The sequence below is a fragment of the Cololabis saira genome, chromosome 5, assembly GCF_033807715.1.
Source record: "Cololabis saira isolate AMF1-May2022 chromosome 5, fColSai1.1, whole genome shotgun sequence".
Taxonomy (NCBI): Eukaryota; Metazoa; Chordata; class Actinopteri; order Beloniformes; family Belonidae; genus Cololabis; species Cololabis saira.
This window is the reverse complement of record NC_084591.1, coordinates 7120235-7140790: the sequence shown is the minus strand read 5'-3', so window position 1 is coordinate 7140790 and position 20556 is coordinate 7120235. Positions and strand designations below refer to the sequence as shown.

The following is a 20556-nucleotide window of genomic DNA, read 5'->3' as shown; positions in this document are numbered from 1 at the left end:
ATTTCACCAGGAAACTGGACCACATTACACCAGGAAACTGGACCATGTTACACCAGGAAACTGGACCATGTTACACTAGGAAACTGGACCACGTTACACCAGGAAACTGGACCACATAACACCAGGAAACTGGACCATATTACACCAGGAAACTGGACCATATTAAACCAGGAAACTGGACCACATTTCACCAGGAAACTGGACCACATTACACCAGGAAACTGGACCACATTACACCAGGAAACTGGACCATGTTACACTAGGAAACTGGACCACATTACACCAGGAAACTGGACCATATTACACCAGGAAACTGGACCATGTTACACCAGGAAACTGGACCATATTACACCAGGAAACTGGACCATATTACACCAGGAAACTGGACCACATTACACCAGGAAACTGTACCATATTACACCAGGAAACTGGACCATATTACACCAGGAAACTGGACCATATTACACCAGGAAACTGTACCATATTACACCAGGAAACTGGACCATATTACACCAGGAAACTGGACCACATTACACCAGGAAACTGGACCACATTACACCAGGAAACTGGACCATATTACACCAGGAAACTGGACCATATTAAACCAGGAAACTGGACCACATTTCACCAGGAAACTGGACCACATTACACCAGGAAACTGGACCACATTACACCAGGAAACTGGACCATATTACACTAGGAAACTGGACCACGTTACACCAGGAAACTGGACCATGTTACACTAGGAAACTGGACCACGTTACACCAGGAAACTGGACCACATTACACCAGGAAACTGGACCATATTACACCAGGAAACTGGACCACATTTCACCAGGAAACTGGACCACATTACACCAGGAAACTGGACCATGTTACACTAGGAAACTGGACCACGTTACACCAGGAAACTGGACCACATTACACCAGGAAACTGGACCATATTACACCAGGAAACTGGACCACATTACACCAGGAAACTGGACCATATTACACCAGGAAACTGGACCATATTACACCGGGAAACTGGACCATATTACACCGGTCATGAAATCGCTACACTGGCTTCCAGTGAGTCAAAGGATAGAGTTTAAAATCTTCCTGCTGGTCTACAAAGACCTGAATGGTCTTGGACCAAAATCCATGCTTGATCTGTTAGTTCCTATGAAGCTCCCAGACCCCTGAGGTTCATCTGGATCTGGTTTGTTGTGGTTCCAGAACCAGAAACAAGCAAGGTGAGGCAGCGTTCAGTTATTCTGCTCCTCACCGGTGGAACAAACTTCTTGTAGACCTGAGGTCAACTTGTGCTTTTTATTATTGCAACGTTTGTTGCATTATTACTGCAACGGACAATTAGGTCTGAAGAGAGAATGATTGGGACTAACCTCCCATCTATCCAGGACCTGTACCGGTCCAGGACCAGGAAACGGGCAGGTAGCATCTCTGCAGACCCCTCACACCCAGGACCAGGACCAGGACCAGGAAACGGGCAGGAAGCATCTCTGCAGACCCCTCACACCCAGGACACAGTCTGTCTGAACTCCTCACCTCTGGACGGCGCTACAGAGCTCTGTACGCCAAAACATCCAGACTCAGAGACAGTTTCTTCCCCCCAAGCTGTGGCTCTGATGAACTCTCATCACTGAGTCTCAGAGATGAAATGACAACCTAAATTGGTTTTGTCGGTCACTTTAGCATCTTTTCACTTTCTGTTTTCAGAGCTATCATTATTATTATTATCATTATTATTACTATTACTATTTATTACAGTTATTACAGCTATTATTATTATTATTATTTGTACTATTATTATTATTTTGTGTAACCTCGTGATACTTCATTTGTTCTTTTTGTATATTTTATTATGTTAAAAGGTGGGCAAGATAAGCTTCATGCTTCAAGCCCAGACCTTTTCGGTCAAAATAATCACAATGTTGACCGGGGAAAAACCTGTGGATGTTTGTTATCTTGATTTTGATCTTGATCATGGCGAGGCAGCTTTCTGCTTCTACGGCCCGACAGCCTGGAATAAACTTCCAGTGCACCTTAGACAGGCATCCTCAGTTGACATATTTAAAGCACAGCTCAAGACCCACCTTTTTACTCTTGCTTTTAGTGGAATTTTAAAGGTTTTTTCTTACCTGTGTGTGACCCTATTTATGCTTACTGCCGTGCCTGTTTAACTCTTTTACTCTTTTTGCTCTTTGCTATTGATTTTATTGTTGCTTTTATTCTGTTTGCTATATTGTTTTTTTCACTGTCTTAAAGCTGCTTTGTTTTTATTTGCTTGCTTTGCTTATCTTCTCTTGACATGTAAAGCACTTTGAGTTGCATTCTATGACAGGAAAGGTGCTATATAAATAAAGTTTATTATTATTATTATTATTATTTTAATGCTTGTGATTTACCAAAATAAATATTAAGTAACTCATTAAGAGTAATCAATCACTGTGCAATACTAATAATAATAATAATAATAATAATAATAATAATAATAATAATAATAACCACAATCATATACTGTAACAATGCACCTTTCAATAACCATGTCTACCTCATACTGCTGCACCTTTCACTTTTTTTTTTTTTTTAAATTGTATATATGTTAATAAGCGCTGTCATTTGTCTATTTACTGTACAGTGAGCAAAAATAACCGAGTCAAGTTCCCTGTCTTGTTTGACCTGACTTGGCCAAATAAACCTGATTCTGATTTACCTCTTTTCTTATCATTTTATGTATTTATTATTATTTTTAATTTCTATTTCTCTTTTTAATTGACTTGCTACTGTTTTAATTGTGTCTTGCACTTTGAATTACCTGGTGTTGAATTGTGCTCCACAGATAAACCTGCCTTTGCCTTACCTGTTCTCTTTGTCGACTTGATTGATGTCATTCTTCTTAGCGAGCTGCTTCAGCTTTGCCAAGTCCCCCTGGTAAGCAGCCTTGTGCACCTTGCTGAGATCCTTCTCCTTCAGGTCGTAGCCGGCAGACAGCACACTCCCATTATCAGGGGTCCCAAACGGATGTTTCTTTTTCTTGGTAAAGCTGAAGATCTTCTTCATGGTGGCCCTGGGAGATCAGCACTGCTCCACTAGCTGCTGCAGCTCATCTGCTGGAGGGGTCACTGCAGGCAGCTCTGCCATCCCTGGAATAAGACACGCAAAGCGGATTACAAGCCCATATAAAGCCTGAATTTATGGTTCTGCGTTAAATCGACGCAGAGCCTACGGCGTAGGGTACGCGGCGACGCGCACCGTACGGGCGCGTCGCCGCGTAACCCTACGCCGTAGGCTCTGCGGTGTAACGCTGCGAGGACACCCTGGTGTTGCTTGATGGAAGAAAGACTAAAAAAATAAATAAAGTTACCCGGACAGTTATATGAAGTGGGACACCGTGGTAATGCAGTCTGCTGCACATACAGACAGCAGGTAATAGATATTATGTTGTATCTTGTTGCAGCTACGCAGTGTTAAAGACATGGCTGTCGTTGCTAACGACGACAAACCTCACACCAAACCGTGTGAAACATTCTGAAAACTATGAAAAACCCTTTTCATAATAAATAAATGCACTTACTTAGATGCAATTGTATATAAACCGGCTTTTAAGTTAGCTGAGGTCGGCGGCGGTGAACGCAGTAGACACCGTGTAGCTTATGACACGTTGCCATAGTAACAAAAAAAACCACGTTGCCATAGTAACTTAAGGTGGCATGGCCGACCTGTCAACCGAGGTCCTGTATCTGACATTATTATTATTTTTTTTTTTATTATTATTTTATTAGTTTGCACACAATAAAAGTAACACTTGCAATCAAAATAGTAAAACAAATGTGACAGGAGAGGTCAAAAAGCCAACAGGCTTATGCAGTGAAACCTCCCCTCAATTTAGGAAGTAAAACAGTAATTACAAAAAATCAAAAACAAAAACACAACAAGACGAAGACTATAAACAAAAAACAAAGAAAGTTAAACTACATAATTACAGATCATCAACACACAAAAAATAAATAAAAACCGACAAACAAAATAAAAATCAACAAAGAAAACTTGTGACATTTTTTAAATGTGAATTAAATGAGATGATGAATTTCTTTTAAAAATCTCTAGAGAAGCAGAGCTTTTGATTATGTGAGATTTGGAGTTCCATATCTGTACACCGCGATATCTGAGGGAAAACTGGCCCTGTTTAGTTTTATAAAAAGGAAGATGAAGATGATTAACCTGTCTAGTATTATATGAATGTATTTGAGAGTTATATGTGAACAAATTACTAAACGATAGTGGTAAAGAAAAAGGCGAAAACATATGTTTGTATAAAAACACACATTATACACATTATAAGACAGATTTACGAGAAATGTAAAATAACTACCTGTCAACCACTTAATATCTCACTCAATCAATCACTGTGCAATAATAATAATAATAATAATAATAATAATAACCACAATCATATGCTTTAACAATGCACCTTTCAATAACCGTGTCTACCTCATACTGCTGCACCTTTCCCTTTTTTAAATTGTACATATGTTAATAAGCGCTGTCATTTGTCTATTTACTGTACAGTGAGCAAAATTCCCCGACTTGTTTGACGTGACTTGGCCAAATAAACCTGATTCTGATTCCAAACTACAATCATGTGCTCAGAATCTGATAGTTCTACCTTTGTTGACACTGAAATGCTGTGGACATTCCTATGTATGTAATTCCTATAATAGAGCCTAAATGAAAACACAAAAAGTGAATTAAAGCACATGCATTTATTTTAAATATTTTCAGTTTATATACACATGGATTGTCTTCAAGTGAAACATTTACATTTTCTTTTAATTTGTCATTTTCAGTCATGTGGCTCTGTGGTATTCACTGACTGACATCGCTCATCCCCCTGTGAGAGACACTAAAAACTCAGTTACACATCTTTCAGAACGGGTAACTGCTAACATCCTGCTCCTCTTCAGGAAAGTAAATTAGATATCCCATTTTTAGAGATATTTACATAAAGTCTTCACTTTTTTGGGCAGAAATGCCTCCTCTGTTTCCCGTTGTTGCCGCTAACCTCGCGAGAACTTCCACACAGGCTACAGCAAGTAGCGGTTCTCGCGAGAACAGTGACAATTCAGTTTGAAGTTAAAAAAAATATTATATTATAAAACGGGAAATGTACGTGAAAATACTAATACTGGGGGACGCCGGGAAAGAGGGATAAAATACGGTAGTTTCCCGGCCAAAACGGGAGACTCGACAGGTACGAGGTCGACTATCTACTCATAATGTAACGAGTTAACCCTTGTGCTGTCTTCTGTCTTCTTATTCTGTTATTATTTTATTTATTTTATTATCTATTAAAGTACTTGAATTTACTTTAAGATTATTTTAATTTAAGCTATTTTTCATTAATTTGATTATTTTATTGATTTAATTTGCCTGAAGATGATTATTTTGTACTTTTGTCTTGTTTGAATCAGACGTTACTCAACAGTTACTCAGTACTTGAGTAGTTTTTTCACCAAGTACTTTTTTACTTTTACTCAAGTAATTATTTGGATGACTACTTTTTACTTCTACTTGAGTCATATTATTCTGAAGTAACAGTACTTTTACTTGAGTACATTTTTGGCTCCTCTACCCAGCTCTATGACTGTGGTTGCCTGGCAACACCGTGCAGCTTCATGGATGATTTATGGTTCTGCGTTAAATCGACGGCGTAGGGTACGCGCCGTAGGCTCTGCGTCGGTGTAACGCGGAACCATAAATCAGCCTTTCGCTGCGCGCCTCCCACGTCGTCCCTTCACAGCGCAAACCGCCACATTTAAAACGCATTTACGACTCGGAACTGCAACGCCAAGCTGTAAAGCCCCTATTCGTCAACCGTGCAGAAGCAAAACCCGAGCATAACAGCAGCAAAAACCCGGCTAACTCAAAGCTACGATCACACGTGAGGTAGTTTACGTTATTTAGAGCTCTTTCTTTAAGACTAACTCAAAAGAGGCTTCACGACCGAGTTCAGGAGGGAGATATGTTTAATCCGTGGTGAAAACGACACATTAACTCCGATACCAACCTGTTGATTGTCAGTCAAAGCACTTTCATCACGGAGCTTAAATTCAACCTAACCTCGCAAACAGCGGTGGGCGTGTCGCGTTCACTGGGCCAATCAGAAACAAGCTTTAGGCTGTGACGCGTTTTACTGACCAATCACAGGCGAGCACTGGATAGTTGGTGCTCGGATTGGCCAATAGACAACTGCGGTTTGTTGAAAGGTTGGTTTACAACGCACAGAGCAGAGCAAATGTTTACCACTTGATGGTGACATTTGTGATCAAATCCAGTTTAAACCAAAGTCTCATACTTTTTTTTGCATCGGAGAAGAATAAGATTATTTTACTGCAATGCAAACTATTAATAAATAGTGGTGGCACTGATAAGTTAGTTAATTTTGGCAGATTGTTTCCACAATACAGAGCAAAACAGATGAACATACCTTTTTTTTTCTCCCTCTCCCCATCCCTCCCCCCATGGTTATCATCATTAAGTTTCCTTTGGGAATAGCAAAAAATAAATAAAAATAAACAAAAAATAAAACAAATAATAATAAAATTACAAAAAATATTAAATAAATAAATAAAAATAAAAAGATACTAATATAGTGACATAAAAGTAGTAGTAGTGCAATGAATGTAAACTTAAATAAGAAAATAAAGTGAGAACGAAACCGAGATGGGTTATCTAGAGATTAATAATTATTTCTTAGATCAATAATTAGCAATTCCAGTACAAGTAACAAGTTATACTAGTAAACACTTGAGTCGGAATGTTGTCATATATCACCTCCAGAGTTATATACCCATGTAATTGGGCTGTTACTATTTTTAGGGATAGAAAAAACGAAAAACAAACGACAAAAAAAAGACATCAGCTCAGTTCTTTGGAAGTACTCTCAAATTTTCAAAATAGGTCATAAATGGTTGCCAGCTCGAGAAGAACCTTTCTAATGAACCTCTAATTGTAAACTTTATTTTTTTTATATTCTACATCTCGCTATCAGTGTGGTAAATGCTACCATTGTTCTAGACTGTTTTGCGGTCAAAAGTCCAAACTCCGGTGAATCTATCAATAGCTCCATCCCACCATTCGTCCAGAAAAGTCTCGCCGAACTCTGCCTCCCATCTATCTCTACTTTTCATCACAGGGTGCTCATTCAGTCTCATGAGAGATCGATATGTTACAGAAATGTGGCCTTTAGTTAGTTAGTTTTTAATTTCCAAATAAATCAATAAGGTACATTTTTTTCATATATTTTTTTAACCTTTTATTTCATGTTTATTTAAATATTAATGTGCGTTTATTGTCTGAGTGGAACTGTGGTTGCTTTTTATGTTTTGATGAGCTGCTGGACAGTTGAATTTCCCTTCAGGGATGAATAAAGATCTATCTATCTATCTATCTATCTATCTATCTATCTATCTGTAACCTTGATGAGGATGGGCCGATATAACAGGGGCTTCCATTAAAGAGGCCAAGACGGTCAGCGTGGGTCAATCTGCCATTTATTTGACAATGACTAAAACTCTAAAATACCACAGTCAATGAAAGAAAAGAAGATAGACAGACACATCACGGCTGGGGAGCCAACCACTCACTGCCTAGGACGCTGGGAGTAAAGTAAATATCAGAAATATTAAAGAAAAGAAGTATAAACCCAACACACATCAAATGAAAACACCACACTATAAGTGAACTCCCAGCGCGTCGACCACACGGTGAATGGAGGACACCGCCAGCCGCAACACTAGAAGACAGGAGAAGACAGAATGTTAAAACCAATACAACCAATACAACTAAAACATAAAATACTAAACTAAAATAAACTGCCGTCAGTGCTATGCCTAAAAGTAAAAGAAAGCACTGTCAAAAGGTTTGCAGGACCTGTTGTGAGGTTTAAAAATCATCTTTCACATACCTCTACATTTTAAAACAGTGAAAGTTTCAGTCCTACAAACAGAGAGACCTACAATTAAAATCATTAAAATACAAATACCTCAGGGTGCATATACATGCACCCCTACACTACCCTTAACAATAAAAACCACTATAAAACAGAGAGAGTGACACCCTTCGTCACACCTGCTTTTAATGAGTTCCTGTGTTCCTCTTAATTGGTCCCAGCTGCTGACCTACTGCTACATATCTATCTATCTATCTATCTATCTATCTATCTATTATATACAGTATACATGGAGAGACGTGGACAGACGTCCAGGTTAAACAGTGTATGCAAGCATTTCATGTAAGAAATAAAGCAATAATATTGTCATACATGACCTAAACAAGTCATTGGTATTCATTAATGTGTATTCTTTGATGTTTTCCTGATAAACTAATTTCTTCTCACATCTGACCTACAACCGGGTGAGATCGCTGTACAGTTGGGTTATAATTCCTCATCTGAAGACAGTGTTTCTGGAGTCCACTGAGAAAATGAGGATCTTCCAGCTGATGATCCACTCAGCTAGGTAAACTTTGACACAGATATGGATTCAGTCGTCATATCAGCAAGTACGATGACAGGATCTGAGTAAATTATGGTAATGAGTCATGCAGCAAGGCATAATACAACACGAACACAACTGATATATATTTTGTTTTACTAGTTTTCCTGCTAAACCTGTAAAATAGACAGTTACAAAAGAAAATATAAAAGACACAAATGGCGCATAATAATTCTATAATGCAGTTCTTTGCAAGTTTTCTTTTAATTCATATACAATTGCACATTACATTCAGAAACTGCTAGACAACCCTCATGTTTGGACGACATGAACATCAGATACTAAAGGTAACACGTCATCTCTGATACATATAATGGCCAAATGTATCAAAACTAGTCAAAGGTTAAATTTAATGGTATTGAGAATGTTATTTATTACAATTCTGGTAGTTCAGTGCACAAGTCTTGTCCTTGGTCCAATCCAGCACTGGCCTTTCCTGAACAAGAAGAAACTACAAGACCCAGCCTTATATCGTGGTGAATAATAAATACACCAATAAATGCAGAAAGATGAGGAATAAAGAATCAACACACAATTGGAAAAATAACCATAAAACAATGTTAATTATCTTAATACAGCAATACATAAACATAAAACCAACACAAAATATCTAGTCGCAGTCAAAAGCTAGACTAAAAACGTGGTTCTTCAGTTTTGACTTAAAAAGTTTGAAGTTTGTGGCAGTGTAAATGTCGGGGGTCAGTTTATTCCATAATCTGGGGGCCGCAGCAGCAAAGGAGCGGTCAGCCCGCTGATTAAGGTTGGATGTGGGGACATCCAGTAAAAGATGGCCTGAGGAGCGTAAGGCCATCTTTTAGGATGGTTAGACTCTCAGACAGATAGGTGGGTGCCAGGCAGTTAGTGGCCATTAGTGACCTTAAAAACAAACATCAAAAGTTTAAAATAAATTCTAAAAAAAACAAAAAAGGTGCATGGAAGTAAGAGAGCAGTGATGTATAACAACACTCAACACAGATGTGCCTATTTACCTTCGTAAGGAAGTGGAAATGGGCCTTAAGAGTTTCATTTGTCATCTGATTTTGGAAGTAGCTTCCAGAGGAACTGATTTGCAGGATTTGCTCAGATCTGACACTCGTCCATGCTCGTGACCAAATCTACAGGGAGCAGAATTTGTCTATTTCCTTTTTCCTTATGTCTTTTTTCTCTTTTTGTTGGTTTTTTGGTATAAAGTTACACTTGACAGCATATCCTATAACCTTTTAAAGAACTGGTTCACTGGCTGAACTAGTCATCTCATCTCAATCAAACAGTGGTCTTATGTAGAAACCTCATCCCTCCTATGATGTGGTGGTGGATAGACTTTATTTAGTCTCTCCACTACACCTGTGTGGGCAGAGAAGAACATTTTGGGTAAAACAAATTCTAACAAAGAAAGACTGTTAGAAGAAAAAACAAAAAGAAAAACTTGATTACTAATTCACTACGTTGCTAGACAAACATTAATTTAAAGAAATGTAGATGAGCTTAATTCTGTCTATAGTCCAAATGGGGAAGACTTACGTTTGTGGTCTCAGTAATCGAAACATCTGTTTTAGAATCTATTGAGCTGAAACAAAACGGACATTATTTTTCTGACAAATAAAGTAGTTTTGCAGGTATGATGTTTCCTGTAGATTAATCGTAGCAGCAGTAGTACTGCTAGAGCGTTTTTTTCTCCTTTTTTTTGTTCAACTCACTTAATCCACTGGAAAGCTCATTCAGGGTTCTGCGATCAGAAATCTCTGAAGATCCAGCAGGGTGTTGACTGGAGTCCTCAATTTCCTCTATAATTTCTTCCTGTTCAGCTTCAGCCTCAGCTATGGAGGAGAGTGGTGGAGATCTCCCCTCTTCAAAAAGTCCTACGTTTAAATCGCTGCTGTCCTGGTCCACCCTGGTTTCAGCAGAATCGTTCCTACAGAGAAAGCACCAGAAATAATGATCCAGGTGGTGTCTTGTACGTGTTGTAACACGTTATGGGAGCGAAAAAGTTAAGCAGTGTTGTTTTATTTCATGTGCATTGTAAAAGTTAGTGACATTTCTTCTGTCCTTTATGTTATCATCACCATTGATGATTTTGCATGAAGTTAGTTGTCAGGGTGTGGTTTGTTGAGGACCCAAACGCAGGAGAGCAGGAGGCAGGAGTTGCAAAAAAAGCAGGATTTATTGAACAAAGAACCAAAAACCAAAAGCGCTGCTGGCAGGATCAAGAAACTAAAGATTTCACAAGGATCAACACACGGCCAAAGTTCCAGGGGTCGTCCTCGGGACCGGGCAGACCGGCGAGAGAGTTCTGGGGGTCGTCCACGAGGCCTAGTCTTGGGCCTTGGCGTGGAGTTCGGGCGACTTGGCGTGGGGCTCGGAAGACTTGGCGTGGAGTTCGGACGACTTGGCGAGGGGCTTGGACGACTTGGCGTGGGGCTCGGAAGACTTGGCGTGGGGCTCGGAAGACTTGGCGTGGAGTTCGGAAGACTTGGCGTGGAGTTCGGACGACTTGGCGTGGGGCTCGGACGACTTGGCGTGGGGCTCGGAAGACTTGGCGTGGGGCTCGGACGACTTGGCGTGGGGCTCGGACGACTTGGCGTGGGGCTCGGAAGACTTGGCGTGGGGCTCGGACGACTTGGCGTGGGGCTCGGAAGACTTGGCGTGGGGCTCGGACGACTTGGCATGGGGCTCGGAAGACTTGGCGTGGGGCTCGGAAGACTTGGCGTGGGGCTCGGAAGACTTGGCGTGGGGCTTGGAAGACTTGGCGGGGAACTTGGATGACTTGGCGGGGAACTTGGAAGACTTGGCAGGGAACTTGGATGACTTGGCGGGGAACTTGGATGACTTGGCGGGGAACCTGGATGACTTGGCGGGGAACTTTGACTTGGCGGGGAACTCAGGATACGAGGGGGGACCCGGGTCCTCGGCGCCGGCCGAGGGGGGACCTGGGTCCTCGGCGCTGGCTAAAGGGGGTCTGGGACCATCACCGGAGCAGGAACGGGAGCAGGAGCTGGGGCTGGAGCTGAAGCGTCCAGGGTCATCGCCGGAGCAGGAACAAGCTGGGGCTGGGGCTGGCACTGATGCCGTCGTCGTTGCCTCCCCTGAGCCTGAAGGCTCCTGGGCCCACCCAGAGCCAGGCGTGTTCCCCAGAAGGGGGACTCCTCCTCCTCGGCCCAGCGCTTGTTCTTGGCCGATTCCCGACATAAGAACTCCAGCAGCGTGATGCGCTCTCCCGCTGGGTCCATCTGGTCGGTCCGTTCTGTCACGGTGCGGTTTGTTGAGGACCCAAACGCAGGAGAGCAGGAAAGCAGGAGGCAGGAGTTGCAAAAAAAGCAGGATTTATTGAACAAAGAACCAAAAACCAAAAGCGCTGCTGGCAGGATAAAGAAACTAAAGATTTCACAAGGATCAAAACTGGGCTCAGGAACACAAGGGGGGGGAAACAGTACGGACCAACAGGGAGCAAGGGAAAGACAAGACCAGGGCTGTTTCCGAATTCGCATACTGTACTACAAGTATACACTGATTTGGCCAAAGTGTAGTAAGTAGTATGCTGTATGTGAACAGAAGAAAATCTGCAGTGTGCGAAAAATACCCGGATGTTTTACTGATTTGGAAAAAAATCTGCAGCATGCATCAGACCAGACTATATCCCAGAATGCAATGCGGCCTTGGCCGGGCAGTGCTTTTTTCTTTTTTTTCTCAAAGCTTTATTGAGAACACAGCGGCGACCAGGCAGTGATGTGATGTGATGTCAGAAAGGACTAGTTGCGTCCGTGGAGAGGGAGAAGGAGGAATATAAATGTAAGTAACTTTAATAACCTTTTTAACTCAATTTAGTGTAAGGACGATTAAAAATTGTGACAAAGCTACGTTGCCCATTTGTAATGAATGTAGAACTTGGCATATTTGTCCTAATAACGTTAATACAAAGTGATAACGTAACCATAAGTCAGCCAAAGTAACGTTACCGTTAACGATAGTGAGCCGTCAAGAAGAAAACATTTAACTTATCTTTATTAGGGACAGATAAGGACACCGAGGCGCTGATCGTGTGGCGGTACTCCAAAAAAAAGCCCTCTTCAGTGGGCGGCGAAATGCCGCCCTAAAAGGATTTAATTAGGTCTTTAATAGTATGTTAGGTTTTTGTTAGTTATCTTAGCGTGCTTGCTAGGTAAATTAAAGTGATTTAAGTGTTATGACAACGTTATATATTGGTAGTTCGTTGTATTTTCATGAAATAACTACTTTTCATTGCTGTGTTTTGACAGAGAATTTGTCCGGGAGCTGAAATAAATAAGAGATGCAGAGAGAGCGACTCGACAGAGAGGAGAAGAACTTTGTTAATAATAAAATAAAATGAAATTCAATAGACTGATATGTTCATTTTAATACATTTATTAAAATCCCTTCCCATCCCTTATGTCATTTCAATTAATGTGGTTTTACTGCTATTTCAACATTTAGTCATCACGAGAAAAATAACACCAGAAAAATAACTGATTTGACAATTTTCACCTGTTTCAAGTAAATTTTCACTTGAAATAAGTAGGAAAATCTGCCAATGGGACAAGATTTATCTTCTTATTACAAGCAATAAAATCTTGTTCCACTGGCAGATTTTTCCACTTATTTTAAGTGAAAATCTACCTGAAACAGGTGAAAATTGTTGTTTTTTCCAGTGATGAGTCTTGTTTTAAGTGTAATGAGATTTTTTTTAATAAAATGAAACATTTTAACTAGAAATAAGACAAATATTCTTGTTAAGATTGTGAGTTTTTGCAGTGATCCATTTAACTTATCCTGTGAAGGACAGAGTCATATTGATAAGTTCAGAAAAGTGTTTTTTATTGTTGTGTTTTGATGTATTTGATGTAAGCTCAGTGGATATTTAAAGCTTACAGAAGGCTGCATTTAACTGCTGCTATGTCATTCCTGCAGTATTTCTGCAGACCGTTTTGGTCACTGCTGTTATTTGTAATATATTATATTATTTGTAATCAGCACAAATTATCTGTCCCCATATGATAAAATCCACCATCCCCCCTGATTTTCTTTTACAACTCGAGTACTGGATCTGGATATATATATATACTGTATATATATATATATATATATATATATTAGGGGTGGGACGATACGGGTAAGTCCCAATTCGATACTTTGGCGATATGTGGCCCAGGATATCGATAATATCACGATATTTTCGATATTCGATATATCGATATATCGATATATCGGTAAGAGCGATATATCACGATATATGGGACTGAAAAAGAAAAAATACCTATAAAAAGGAAAACGTCTGTAGTTATGCATTTATTCAATGCTAAAACTTCATACAAGAAAGTGCATTTGTATATTTCCTCACTGTCTCCTAGGCTTGTAAATGTAAACACTGTACAGCTGGACAAATTAAAGTGCATGAACATTAATAACATGTTTTATATAAACCAGGACAGTGCACTGCTTTGTTTCTAATACTGAAAAGTCAGTAAGCAACTTAATTTTGCACAGTACCTCACTGCCTCCTAGGGCTGGGTATCTATTAAAATGTCAAGAATTGATCCGATTCTTAAGATTCAGAATCTATTATCACCATTTGATTCGATTTGATCCGATATTGATGTGGATTTGTGTTATTAAAAAAAATGTTTGCGCTGTTGCCTGAATTATATGACTGTAAAATAACTAGTGAAATAATACTTTCACAAATAATTATTGTGAAATAACTAAGAAATAACTCAAATAGGCTCTTCAATATGCCTTCTTTTCCAATATCCTTTTAGCCTGTCTAATTTATTCTGTCACCACACACACATATTGCCATGAAGCATCAGGCATTTTTCACTTATCATGACAAACTGTATCCGATAACAGAAGAAACCAAACAAGCTATAATAAATATAAATAATATGAACTTCATTGAACTAATATAACATTTTGAAATTTAAGCTGAAATATCCAAAGCACTGAACACTGGTTTTGCACGGGTGGGCGTGTGTCTGTGTGTCCGTGTCGTGTGTAAAGGCGGATTTATGGTTCCGCGTTACACCAACGCAGATTTACGCCGTAAGGTACGCGGCGACACGCACCGTACTGTACGCGTCGCCGCGTACCCTACGGCGTAGGCTCTGCGTTGGTGTAACGCGAGCCGCTCTCCTCACGTGGAGCGCGAGCGGAGCGTGGTCTGTTTCTTAACGCAGCTGGTTGTTTGTGTGAGCGGACATTAACGCACATGGCAGCATAAACACCGGCTCAAACAGCAGGTCATTTCCAGCATTAACAGTGCTGCTCAGCCCGCTGTCTGTACGAAGTAACCCGTGGTTCTGTATTTTCTGAGCTGGTTTCTCAGGCGGCCGCTTTGATATGTTTGTTTTGTTCACGAGGGCAGCGGGGGCGGGCGGGGCAGAGCTTGAACAATAGTGCGGTGACAACCGCGTAAACCATTATGTGTGTTGTAATAAAATATCGATATTAGCCGACAGTATATCGATTATTTATTGAAACAGAGAGCACAACAATATATTGAAATATCGATTTTTTTTCCCACCCCTAATATATATATATATATATATATATATATATATATATATATATATATATTAGGGGTGTAACGGTATTTGTATTCGTCCCGTCCCGTCACGGTACGGCCGTCACGGTTCGGTGCACGCAGTCATACGGCGAATACGTCTGACTGAGTTAAAAAAAAAAAAAAAAAAAAAATCGTTTTTTTTCCCCCTTATAAATATCAACAGTCACGTTCCATTACAGACCTAAATGTGTGCTAGTCTGTGCATATCAATAAATATATGTGCAATTCATATATCATCATAAATTGTAGGCTTTAATAACGATAAAATGTTCTAATACTTAATTTACAACTGTCCTGAACGCATCACGGCCGTGTGCCAACGCGGATTGGGAGTAAAGCCTGATTTATGGTTCTGCGTTAAATCGACGCAGAGCATACGCCGACAGGTACGGTACCGTGACACCCCTAATATATATATATATATATATATATATATATATATATATATATATATATATATATATATATATAATTATCTAACAGTTGTAGCTTTGTTTCGTCTGTAGTTTTGTCTGAATATAAAGTGAAGCTTCATGTTTTCATTCAGAGCTGCTGATGCGGCCGGACTGGCGGCTCTTTTGATCCCCGAAATATCGGATCCAATTTCTTAACAGGCGTTATTTGGATAAACTGAGCGCAGGGTGGGGATCTTAACGGTTACTTTTACGCCTGTTAAGATGTTAAAACGTAATAAAGTGGCATATTAACAGCGCTACAGCTGAAATTAAAACAGCTTTTGGTCTGCTTTTGAATCTCAGCTTTTGCTGTCGTTTTGGTGCGAAATGCATTCTGGGATACACTGTAGCAAACTGCTGTGTGAACGGTCTGCTGGAGCAGCGTAGGGGGAGAGTTAGGTAATGTGAGACACCTTTTACATTTCCTCCCCTCCAGGCAAGCTAAAATGATATATCAATACTATTTGCACATTTACTATTAGTTCAGGATGTTGTCTAGCAACATAAATAGTCAGAATGTGTTTAGGACAAAGGGCAGTGAAAATATGATTGTTTTTAAAAAAGTGGTCAAGTGTCTCACTTTGCCCCAGACCCGGTGAAAAGTGAGACAGACCAGAAAAATCAAGGGTGTAAAGTGAGACAGTTTGGGGTAATCTGATACACTTACCTTTTCCCCTTAAAAACTACCATAACCACACATGTTGTAGCAGTAACACTCCTGACAGCTAACTTGACTGCTATACATTCTAGAAATAATGTCAGACGAGTAACAGAATCATGGGGATTGGTCAATAAGCACACATTTTTCTCAACACTTGAAATCACTCTAAACAAAATCAGAATCAGAATCAACTTTAATGTTGAAAAACTTTAATGTTGGAAAATTGTCAGTAAAACAGCTGCAATAGAAGGGCAGTGAACATTGAAATGACAGAACCAGTTAGATTAAGACAGTCTTGGGCTCAGAACACGTGACCCAGCTATTACTCAGTCTGGGGTAGAACACAGGACAAGACGCCGGTTTCGTCAACGTTGTAAATCATGTGTGGAAGAAATGTATGCCTGTTAAAGGAGAGGCAAGGGTAGAAACATATCAGACCCAAAAACAAATTCTACAGGTAAATCCTCCATAAAACATTAGCAACTGAAGAATTATGTCTGTCACCTGTCCATCACTACAGCCAGATTATCACAGAATTCCCCCACTGTCGTTCTGTTAAAGGTTCTAGCTCTATCCAAGGATGTTAAAGGTTCTAGCTCTATCCAAGGATGTTAAAGGTTCTAGCTCTATCCAAGGATGTTAAAGGCTCTAACTCTATCCAAGGATGTTGCCTCTGGAGTTCGGATAGAGAGATGGCGACGTGCTATGAAGTCGGAAAACCAAGATTCTAGATTCTACAATGGTTATAACATAAAAAATAAAACAAATGTAATGTAATATTACTTTAAAATACCTTTCAGACTGAACTGAACTTCTTAACTTCATGATGCGGTAAAGTGACACATGTCTCACTTTACCTCAAACCATTTGTCTCATTTTACCCCACAGCCACCTTTTTAGAAAAAACACCCTCTCTAGCATTTCAGGTTAATCTTCAACGAGAATCAATCACACAGTGTTATATGATGGTAGTTCATGAACATGGATGATACGTTTTTCTACCTGAATCAATTTGTTTTGACACAATCGTTGATTAAGTTGATAGGAAGAAATTTTACTTTTTCACGCAAAAAACACATTTTTATCAAAAAAGCATGCTTACCAAATCACCATGAGGTTCTTTTCTTCATAGTGTTATGTATCTCTGTATTGGGAATAGCTGTCCTCCTCCTGTGTGGTGGGGGAGGCGCTGTTTCCCTGGTGCCTTGGTGCTTTCCTCATTTTTGCCTTTCAGTTCAGGTCCAATCCAGGTGCACAGGATTGGGTCTGATTGCCTGGGAGGGTATTTAAGGAGAGGGTTCCAGGGCCGCCACTCTCTCCCTCCCTGCCTGTGACAACAACGGCCAACCATTTTTCCCTTAGTTGTTTCTTGTTACTTTGCACATTATTATCTTTAGTTACCTTGTACCTTAGGGCCTTATTTTTAATAAATACATGAAATGGTTTACCTGTGTGGTCTCCCTACTTGTTGTGATCTACCGTGAGCCAGGTGGTCATAACAAATGGGGGCTCGTCCTGGAAATTGGTAAGGTTGTCAGTACCTTACTAATGCCTGGATAGTTCGGTAGTACTTGTGTAGGAGACTCACAGTGTTTGGTTAGTTTGTTTGATTGCTCAATAAGTGGTTTGGTTTGCCTTAGTAAACTTTGATTTGCTTGGCTTGCAGCAGGGGAGGACTGTGGCCACTTTCCTCCTTTGAGTGGTGACCTGGTTATCGGTTATGATCCTCAGCTGGATGGTGAGTAGACGGGGTTACTGTTGTCGCCCACCTTTTGTCTGAAGCGTGTGGTTTAGATACCATGAGCTACGTGAACCCCCGTGGTAGGAGGAGAAGCGCTTAACGCTTGTTTGTTTTTTTTTGTTTGTTTTAGTTTGTTGTTTTTGGTGTGCTGTAAGCCGGGGCGCTATTCAGCAGTGCCATTAGGGTACTGTTGGTAGTTAAGCTGCTATGAGCGCACTGAAGACTAGGTTGTGGTTAGTCAGGGATTTTTTTTTTTTTGAGTTAGACGCGGGGCAGCTCTTTCGCTTCATTCTCTCGCTAAGTAAAGCTACTCGCCGTCCCATGTTGGGGTATTATAGTTGATAACAGGGTCTTTTGTCTATACTTATGATAGTGATGGCCTGGTAAATGGTTTGAATTTGGTTTGACATTGTGGCCTTGGTTGCCTATTGATTGCTGGTTATCAGTTACTGGTTGGGCGTTTGTAGTCATAAGAGTTGTGGTGAAATGGATCCTGTGAGGGAATTTTTGGGAGCCCCATCAATTAAGTTGTTACACCAGTTAAAGGTTGAGGAGTTGTGGCGAATTGAGCATTATAAACTGAGTCTTGATGTTGTGCCTGGTCGGTCGAAGAAGCCGGAAGTGGTGGCGGCCATACAGAGAGAGTTGATGACCCAGGGCATATTGGAAGGCCATGAAAAGTCTCCGCCCATGGTGCCTCTTGGAGGTGCGGTGGGGGGAATCAGTATGAGTACAGGCTTATCATTCGCAGAGCAAAAGGAGCTGTTAGCGATGCAGATACAGCTACAGGAGCTTCAGGTGAGAGAGCGGCAGGCACATCTGGAGCTGGAGAGAGTGCGCCAGCCGGGACCCGCTGCGGGTGACGGGTCTGACGGTAGGCATAGGCAGGGTTCGAATTGGACCATGGGTCCTGGGGGAGCCAACATTTTTGAGGGGTTGGACGGGGGGGTTGGACGGGGAGGGGGTACTGCCCAAAGAAATTTTCACTTTGAAGCAAATTAATTGACGCAATTTGGCAACATAACGGGTCTCAATATAAATAAACAAATGTATCATTTGATCCTCTTTTAGAACGGTGCTTGCTGGGTTAAAGACCATGTGAAAAACATTCTACTAGCCGTATTGCATGACCGAACTAATTTATTAATAAGAATAAAGAAAAGCAGCAAGGGGACACACAGGCAACGTTTTTTCTGCTCAAAACACCCCTTCAAGAATCCTGTATAATGGTCTTACTAGGGATGGGAATTGATAAGATTTTTTCGATTCCGATTCCATTTTCGATTCTGCTTAACGATTCGATTCTTTATCGATTCTCTTATCGATTCTCATTTGGAAAAAAGGAAAAGAAACACATTTAGTATCAACTTTGTTCTAATAAAACAAAGTTGATACTAAAATTGTTTATTTGTTTCAATTTCTTTGTTTCTCTGATCTTTTTTGTTCAAAGATATAAAAGTTTTATATCTTTGAACAAAAAAATATAAGTGAGGTCTTAAGATGCCCCCAGCCTTGGGCTCCTCGATGGTGCCAGGGGGTCCCCACAAAATGATTTGTAGTATACAGTCAAATATGTATTTAATATAAAATAATAATAATAAAATAAATATTCTTCTGTAGAAATTAACTAAAAACAACAAATTATTTTGTAGCAATTGCACAAGAATGTCCAGTAACATGTTCAACACCACAAACTTAGTCACTGATAACATTCATCTATTCTGGCCTGATTCTCTTCCCTGCCTTGATGAAAGGAGAATCTAGCGGTAGATGCTCTTTAACTTCTCCATAGATGAGCTGACGAGCTGCAGCTGTGTCAGGAGCTCCGCTGTCCGCCGGAGCGCATGGCACGTCCGCGTGGCCGAGAGCGCAGCTCTGCTAAAGCATGAATTATGGTTCCGCGTTAAATCGACGCAGAGCCCTCGGCGTAGGGTACGCGGCGACGCACACCGTACTGCGACCCTACGCCGTCGATTTAACGCAGTACCATAATTCAGGCGAAGCTGCAGTCTGTCTGCGCTGATCACTGACACACCGGGTCGGAGCGGATTTGGTCATACAGAAAATCGAACTCTATAACCTGTCTGAAAAAGAAACAGCCAATATTTTAGAGCTCCCCCTAAATTTCAAAAAGCAGTCTTTCAGGGGAGCCAGTGTCCTTCTTAGGGGAGCTCAGCTCCCCTTAGCTCCCCCCCAATTCGAACACTGGGCGTAGGGACAATTTAGGAGACATGGTTCGACTCTTACCAAAGTTTAATGAAAGAGATCCTGATGTGTTCTTTTCATTATTTGAAAGTCTGGCCGATGAGAGAAGTTGGTCCGATGCCGATCGCACAGCACTGATTCAGAGTGTACTGCCACTTAAAGCTCAAGAGGCCTATTTAGCACTTGACCCTGCAGATAGGAAGTCGTATGATAAAGTAAAGGCTGCTATATTTTTGTCTTATGAACTGTGTGCTGAAGCATACCGGTTGCGGTTCAGGAACTGGAGGAAAGTTGAGAAGCAGACTTATGTGGAGGTAACAAGGGAGCTGGTAAGTCACTTTAAACGTTGGCGTGAGGCA

General features: G+C 40.6%; 1 protein-coding gene across 1 annotated transcript in view; it reads right to left on the bottom strand.

The window, feature by feature from the left end:
• The window catches only part of LOC133444536 (ankyrin repeat domain-containing protein 26-like), a 50095-nt gene extending 43994 nt beyond the window's left edge, over nucleotides 1-6101 (bottom strand). Inside the window, exons 1-2 of the mRNA XM_061722377.1 lie at nucleotides 6071-6101; nucleotides 2864-3146 (exon numbers count right to left, since the gene is read on the bottom strand). Of these exons, the coding sequence (XP_061578361.1) occupies nucleotides 2864-3063 (200 nt within the window). The 5' untranslated portion in view covers nucleotides 3064-3146; nucleotides 6071-6101. The remainder of the gene's footprint in view (nucleotides 1-2863; nucleotides 3147-6070) is intronic.
• Between the last annotated feature and the right edge of the window lie 14455 nt (nucleotides 6102-20556).